Raw genomic sequence first — 8,575 nt, forward strand, 5'->3', positions numbered from 1 at the left:
AACATATTTTGTTATTAAAATAAGATGGAATTAAAAAACTTAAGCAAAAATTTAAGCCTGCATTAGGATAAGAATTCTGCTCGTGAGAAGATCGGAATCGAAATTCTGGTCAAAAGGAAGAAGGTGACTGCCGAAAATGTGGATTTCACCGTACCTTCCAATAGTTCAATTATCTAGCTTTTCTCAGAACTTGTAAGCTTCCAGATTTTTAATTGAACATCTTGCCAAAAACTTTTAAATAATTGTACCGAAACTGCAAATCAGAATATCCGTCTTATAACTTAAATAAACATTTTAATGAAAACGTTTTAGACGTCGATTCCTCAAAGAAATGTGGCCTCAGAATGTCAAACTGTGTTGCTTGTAGTCATTATGGTTGGTCAATTATTTATCATGAATCTCTTAACGCCAGAACAGCGGTTTCAAATTTTGGAAGCTTATTTTTCAATGCTACAAAAATCTAAATGTGCTAAATTTGGTTTCCAAAAATGTATCAGTTACGTATCCATGATATTTTTTGTTTCAAACAATCGGCGGAACTAGTCACACAAAGCGTTTAACCATCAAATTATTGCAGAATTAATTTGGTGACAACTATACATTTGCAGAAGTATAATTATATAAGGTCCTTATAGCTATCATTGAAACCAATCATTGAAAACTTTTTAGCTCGCCGGTTATAGCTATCATAAAAACAAAATTTCTTGGTTGTGGGCGAGTTGGTCAGCATTTAAATCTCGAAACATAATTTTCAATGATAAAAACTAAAATTTGTATCGAAACTTTGTGGCAGCAGCCGTTGGCGTTTAACTAAAAAAATCTGACAAAATAAAATAGATCAAGGAAGTCGAGTGAACCATTTAAACTTTAGAACTTCGAGAACCAATATAATCAACATCCTAGCAAAGCTAAACAAACAAACAACAAATTAATTCGTAAACATTTCTTTTTGTATTTATCTCCCATAAAGGAACAAACTATGAAGTCCTTCAACTACATACTGTCCCCTTAATTGCTTTTATCGATACAATCCAAAAGACTTAATTTTGTTTAACAATAAATCGACGCACTGGTTTCCTGTTGGTTCGTTTCCTCTTGACATTTCCATTGCCATTGTTGCTCAAAAGATACTTTTTGACTTTAGCCCCACCGCCGCTGCCGCCATTGTATGTGGTGGAAGGATTCATGGCAATCGAGTTCCGTTTGTTTTGGAAATTGCGCAAATATTTTGATGGAACCACAATTCGAAGGCCTTGCTGATGGTTTTGGTTGTTGTTGTTGTTATTAGCGGCCTTGCCCTTGACCAGCTTGTAATTGGTGTATTGCTTCTTTATAGCGCTGGTATTTTCATCTTCGATGTCATCCTCGTAGAAATCATCCTCACCATTACTATAATCGTCCGAGAAATCTCTTTCGTCGACGGGTTCTGTTATAACTGTACCGGTACCGGTGAAATTCAAAGAAACCGAAGTTGGATCAGTATCAGTCAAAGGCGGAGTCGTTGGAAGTCCAGGGTTCTGGGTGATGATTATGAATTGTGGTGTTGGATTTTGCTTTCCCATGAGGAAGAATTTCTTGAAGAACAATCTACCACTGGATGAATCAGGTTTAAGGCCTTTAGCTAGTGGTGCTGCAGCCATGGGTTCCGATTCAATATTTCCACCAAATGAATCTTCAAAGTCGTCATATTGGTCGTAGCCATTCTGGTTTTGCAGCAAATGTTCGATATCTATTTGCCTGAGCTTCGAATTCGAGGGTATTAGGAAGGATTTTCGTCCTGTAAAATAAAACATTAGTTTGAATTAGAAATTAGTTATCATGGGAGTATTTTATGATTTACCTTTTGATTTCTCAGCCAAGGACCCTAAAGCCATCAAAGTCAAAGCCAAAACAATGTGGGACTTCATATTGTTGCTGGATGGTAATGTTCTTTAAGCAATTAGAGTGTAATGCATCGATACGAGTCGACAAACCCCTTTTTATACGGAATTCTAAAGCCTCATCTTCTAATATGAGCATGAGTGTTTGAAACCACAAGAACCAAAAGTCAATTACCGTAACTTATTTGCTCTTTAGCCCCAAAACTTTGGTAAATTCGTGCCTCCTCTAAAATAAACGAAAATTTCGATGACCAAAAACAACTCAAAAAAAGTGTCCTAGCTGCGGGGCATAAATATCAGATGAAGATGGTTGAATAGCTTACGCTTCTTCTAATGAGATTACGATTGAGAATTATTCTTCTTACATCTCGTCGAAGTCGTCGTCGTGGTCGTATGTACGATAAGTAGTATAAAGCTATGTGCGTAAATTGTCGATTTGGATGATTGGTAAAATTGACTTAGTCCTATATCGCCCGGGGGGGAGAACTTGTATCACACGATGAAGACGATATGGGTCAATTGTGATGCCAAATTGACTATACAAGTGCGATGATAGTTGCGAGGGAGATGAAGACAGAGTCGTATAATGGTGAATGGGCTGTAAGAAATCTTGTTATTTCTGAGGTTGATTTTCTTTTTGTACTTATGGCTTTTTGCTGGTGGTAATTGAGAAATGGCAGAAGTGTCTTTTGAATATTTATCTATTTGTAACTGTGTAGCTTGTGAATAGAACCATTTAGCAGGCTTTTTAGAGAATGCAATCTTTTGGGAATGCACACTTTCATGACTTCAATGTAAAGACTGCATTCATCTGCAGATTGGGACTTTAAATTTTCAATTCATGAGAAGATTGCAATCATTTTTTTCTACAAGTACTTCATTTAAAAATGCAGAGACTTCAAAATGATTTAAAGAATAAAAATTTCAAGTGAATGCAGGGAATGTTTGAAGTCTCAAATGCTTGCAGTTAATTGATTAAAATGATGGCAGTCTTTTTAAGGTCAAATGATTGGTGATTACAATATTTTAAGGAGAATTCAATGAGTGCAATCTTTAAATTGAATTCTACAAATGATTTATAATGATTGCATTCCCAAAAGATTGCATTCTTTCACAAGGCTGCTAAATGGTTCTATTCACATGATACACAGTCACAAATAAATAAAGAAAGAAAGTGTTCAAAAAGAACATTTGACTGCAATTGGGCCTCAAGTAATAGATTTCGCTAGCTTTCTGGATTTGTAGATTGCTACCTCCAGTTTTTGATACCCATTTTGCCTACATCTGGCGCAATTTGGTCACGCTACTGGAAACAAGGTCTGCTTTTGTTTCTTGTTCAATTTAGTTTTTAATACCTTAAGGTATGGAACTTTGATGTTCGTTCGGTCCGCGTGCGTTAGCCATCTTTACATTTATACACTTACTTTGTTAACCAATTTCACGTCGTATCGTTCGTGTTCTATCATCGTCGAATTCTCACGAAAACAGCGAGAAAACTTCTATCGTCTGGAAGTGTGTCATCATTTGTGTGGATCATTTAACTGGGTGTTTATTCATTTAATGGGCCCAAAACAAGATTACTGTTGATCCCAAATTTCATAAGCAACTATTGGTTGATTGATACGTGAATAAACAAAGCTGCTAAGTTGATAATTCTCGAGTTAATATTCAGATATCGTGATATCCACGAGAACTGACTGTTCGGGAGGTCCGTACTTTTTTGAAAATGATGCTGGCCACAACTTTACAGTCATTGGTGACTGCATAGAACTCTGATTTCTGACTTTTTCTTGCTGCAATTGATTTGTTGATTTAAACGTTTGGAAACCGCATTATTTTATGTCACGAAAGCACGAATTGGCCAATTTTATTTGAAAGCACTCGGTATTAATGTCCCTGATATCAATGTCAATGTGTTGGCTTGAGAGATTTACACCATTCTCTCAAGAACAAGATTGATTGAGGTGAATGACTGAGGTGGCATGGATGGTTTTGCAGTTTTTATGGAACACTGAACTACGTCCCATAAGCAAAGATTAAAGTATTTAAAGTGAACTAAAAGTGAAGTGGGTGAATACCACGCCCTAATTTAGGCAGTAATTGGTTGTGAAGTTAAAGTGCAGGGGTTCAAAAATAATCTGACTTTTTGCCTAAAAGAAAGCAACAGTGCCTAAGAATTTAGCTGGACACTACGGTCCACGTTGATTTGTTTTCCACGGAGTCGGGCTTATGGAAAAAGAATTTTTCTGAAACACAACTTATTAAAAACAATAAGTATTTACTTGAAATAAAAAGGAAAACAAAAAAATTATCAGTTTAAACAGAATCAGGGCATTTTATTTCTTCAAATATCAATTAGGCAAGGTTGTACATTAAGACTTAGGCAAGGTTGTACATTAAGACTCTATTATTAGATTGTTGCATTTGTTGTTGTTGTATTTGGCGACGTCTTTCCAAACGCCTACGCCTGTTAATTTTCCTTTTTAGCTTTTGGATACGCTTAAGTTTCTGCTGCTTAGCCCTGTTGCTCTTTTTAATTTCATTCCGGCGTTTAATTTCACGATCACGTGCGATTTCTAGCAATTCTTGCTTACGTTTAAGCTTAAGTTGACGTTTCAATTTCTTAATCAACTTTTGTCGTTTAAGTTCCTTTTTACGCTTGATCTCATCTTGACGTCTTGAGGCACGTCCAATGGCAGAAGCGGAATCGTCAGATTGGCCACAATCTTTACTCTTAGAAACATGTGACTCTGAGATGGCTACAGGTGATTCTTTGTTTGATTGATTTAGTTCAACCTCAGAGCTGTCATCATCATTATTGGCTTCATAATCAACCGAATCATCGTCAGTTTCCTTTTCATCATCATCGTCATTTAAGGAATCTTCATCATCATCATCATCATCACGGAAGTTTCCATCATCTATTTCAAAAATAATCTGATCATCGTCATCCAAGTCGTCACTATCCAAATTTTCTAGAGCGGCGATTAAATTATTAAGACGAAACACTTCTCTGGCGGCATCAGTAGCGGTATCGGCGGTATCAGTAGCAGTATCAGCAGTATCAGTAACTGCATTAGCTGCCTCATCGGTAAGATCGTTTACAGTGTCAGTTAGATCAGTGTCAGGGTCTATTGGGGGAAGGTTGGGCTGCACAGTCGATGGCATCATAACCATCATCATTGGTTTAGACTTCTTACCAAACATAGACCACATTTTGCCCATTATTTCATCTGCCATTCTTCCAGATTCCGGAACATTTTCGTATTTTTCTGATACCAAAGGATTCTTCCTGAAAAGCTTATATTTTGCATTTTCTCTAATTTCTGAAATAAATAAAATGTGATAAATGTTTAAAATTTGATTCTTAGAAAGAATTAATTTAATACACTTACGCGCAGCTTCGATAATAATTGCTGCTGCTAAAAGCAACACTGCGGTGGTACAAATCTTTAGGACCTGCATTTTTGTTTCTTCTACTGAACCGTAAGATATGATTAGATCAATAGCTGAAGAACTCTGATAACCAAAAGTTGACGTGAGGCTTTTATATACAAGACAAGATCACTTTGATAACTTTGACGGGGAAACGCCTCAGTTGAATTAACATTTTGCCACAATTTTATGATTGTGATTTTGATAACTTTTTGCATAAATTACCATTGAGACGACTACCAAGAAGATGACGACGTCCAAAGACACTCAAGTATTATAGTTATTAAATATTTTATTGTTAATGCTAATTTGTTGTGTGCTTGGTTCTTATAGGCAAATGACCCGTTTTTGAACTTTTGACTTAGAAATCAGTGAATGATAAAAGAACTGGTGATAATCGCTTGCAAAACAAAAGGCTTGTGATTCGTTACTAGACCTAAAAAAAATGTTATTCTATTTTAGGACCGCTGAAATTGCAGGGTTAATTAAAAAGCTTACACAAATAATTCTTCCAATAATGGTGCATAAAATATGACAGTATTTAATTTTCTGAATATCTACTTAATTTAATGATGGTTTTAGAATTTCTAACATGACTTTCATGAAAGCTGTTGCGGATGCATTTTTTGACGGAACAGAACCATGCTACTTAAAATGTCAGTGTGACTTTTGGAACTAAGCGTGTTCAGAAATATGAACTTAGCAAGCCGTGTTCTGAAATTGTATATTGTAATTGTTTGACGAGACAGTTAAAAAAATAGAAATTATAACCTAATTTAAATTTCAACTTAATTTTAACGTTAGCAGCACTCTTCACTTACCAAAGCAAAATATAGCGAAAATCTGTCTTAAACTTGCATCTATAATCGTCCTAGCAGATGAACAATTTTAATCCACAGGTACAATACATAGTGTTCCCGTGCCAATGAGTTGCCCGTAATGTCGAGAATATTGCTACCGCTGAGGCTTCACTTGCAGAAAGTCCAAATGTGTCTCTGACACGTGGTGTGGTTTATAGGCTGGCACCGTCATTGGGCCGTACTTCTTCAGTGATAATCAAAACTTGCACGTTACTGGCAATTGGGATCGCTAGCGTTCAATCATAATCTAATATTGTTGGTCTCAATTGGATGATATGGACCTGGAGAACATGTGGTTCCAACACAAGCCACACAGCGAATGTGAATATCAATTTATTGGAAATCAGTTTTGGAGAACGTGTTATCTCGAGAAATGATCTAGCCGCTTGGTCGCCTAGATCTTGCCTATAACAGCGGTCTATGGAAAATAAGGAAACACAGTAAAATTCAGCAAGTCATGTATATCCTCATTCCTTTAAATAAGAAGATGGAAAATGTAATAATAGTTCCTTGAAGTTGCTTATTTAATATATTTAGTTTTTCGAAAATATCAGCTAAATAACTTACAAATGCTTCACCACCAATCGTCATCAGACTTTTCATTACTGGTTATTCCTTTTAAAAATCACTTAAGAGTATCAAAAAGTTCCATAAATCTTTTTAAGCAGTTCCTTTTCGAGAACCATCTTACTTCAGTGTGAAGTATAAGTCTTACATAATCCTCATTTTGTTCTTCAAAAAAAGCTTAAAATAACGTTCACATTTGGCACTAGCTTTAATTAAATTGATACACTTTAAAACAGACATCTTCATTCAGAACAGCTGAAATGTTTTTGGCTACCAAGTTTTCTCTGTGAATAACACAATTGACAAGAAGCGTTTTTAGGTCCTCATATTTCATAAATTATAAGCATCCATTTTTCTTCGCCATTATAATATTAGGAGCATCTACAGCTCAAGGTGATATATTTCTCAGGGGTATATTATTGAATTGTAAGTAATTTTAAAGCCTACTAAATATGTATTTGGCAGTAGTGGTGCTTTCTAAAGATTTGCAGAGTAGCATTTCTTCATGAAAATCACATTTGTCAATATATAAGTTAAAAGTACGGCCTCACTCTGTCTTAAAGTGGATTCATCCATTTGCAACGAGGAATTTCTTGTTTTTAGTTTTTAAACGAGTTGCATTTCAATATCCCCACTTATTTCGTCTATTCTTCTGCAAACAGTATTATTCTTAGTGACATTTTTTGAACGTCTTTGTCATCTTTTTCCAGAACTGTCTTAAGAAATGTTGATTTTGATGGTTTGATTAAATTCTTTCGTATGGTATGACTTTTACCAGATTTAACGGTGAGTAAAGAAATTTAGTAACTTGACTCAAGAATATAATTGGTATTTCCATGTTGAGTAGTAAATAGGCAATTGACTGTTCTTCTTTTTTTTAAATTTGTCTTTATTGTTTAAAAGTAATTAAAATTTGAATTTGTATGGGTTTTATGTTTCGCCTTGAAATGTGCCTCAAGACGACTTGGTTTCATTGATTCGTTGGTCAACCACTGTTGGCATAAAAGACAAAAAGGTAAACGTTCATCCTGAACAGTTTGAAACCAAATTTTAAGTATTCCTCCGAATACTGCCGTATTTTATTCTTGCTTAAACCAATCATTTCAATATATAATCTATGTATCTAGGAAAAAAATAAAAACGTTGATGTTGATACCTATCTGTAGAGAATAACCAGGCTAATAAATCAAGGTGACAGAAAACAACTGATTCTATTTGACGGAAAGTGTCATTGATTGGAATAAAGTTGGTAAAACAAATTAATGAATTGCATATCGTGAGTGCGTTCAGAAATATATTTTTAAAGGATGGAAACACAAGAACCATAGATTTTTCGGAGATAAGTCTAATTCAGCATAATTTTTAATTGATTTAATGTTCATGGAATATTCAAATGCCATCATGCGGTACAAGATGTAATATTCTTGGCCTTTAACATTGCAAAAATTCGAAGACGATACTTTGAGATAATTTTCATTTGTGATATTCTTCCCTGTCAAATTGAGAGTAAACTACGGAATCAGTGAGCCGATAACATGGCTCCTCTAACAGCCAAGGAATGGAAACCTCAATCCCAGTCTATGCTACCTTAAAAAGTGTTTTACACTGGTACTGACTCTTGCGAAAAATTAAATTACCCGTTTGCATTCTTTGTTTAAATTTAAGGCCCCTTACATGATTGACATGGTGTCATGCATCAATGTTTTTTAAGTCACTAAGCCGTGGCTCTTCACGAGGTTAAGCTATCAATGTATTTATTACACTTTGCTTTAAGAAGAAAATTGTGAATCCGACTCGCTATAATAAAGCTAATGTAAAAATAAAAATTCATAC

General features: G+C 35.1%; 1 protein-coding gene across 1 annotated transcript; it reads right to left on the minus strand.

Annotated features, from left to right (window-relative positions):
* Positions 1–928: 928 nt before the first annotated feature.
* LOC129947819 (uncharacterized) lies at positions 929–1,988 on the minus strand. The gene is made up of 2 exons (XM_056058518.1): positions 1,841–1,988; positions 929–1,777 (listed from the first exon to the last, which is right to left on the minus strand). Exons 1-2 carry the CDS (start codon positions 1,905–1,907, stop codon positions 1,041–1,043), a joined length of 804 nt encoding a protein of 267 aa, XP_055914493.1. The 5' UTR covers positions 1,908–1,988; the 3' UTR covers positions 929–1,040.
* Positions 1,989–8,575: the final 6,587 nt, after the last annotated feature.

This window comes from Eupeodes corollae, chromosome 2 (assembly GCF_945859685.1).
Source record: "Eupeodes corollae chromosome 2, idEupCoro1.1, whole genome shotgun sequence".
Classification (NCBI taxonomy): Eukaryota; Metazoa; Arthropoda; class Insecta; order Diptera; family Syrphidae; genus Eupeodes; species Eupeodes corollae.

Coding starts and splice junctions, on each gene's coding strand:
- LOC129947819 (XM_056058518.1), bottom strand. CDS start 1,907: ATGAAGTCCCACATTGTTTTGGCTTTGACTTTGATGGCTTTAGGGTCC. Junction 1,778..1,840: donor CTTGGCTGAGAAATCAAAAG/GTAAATCATAAA, acceptor TTTATTTTACAG/GACGAAAATCCTTCCTAATA.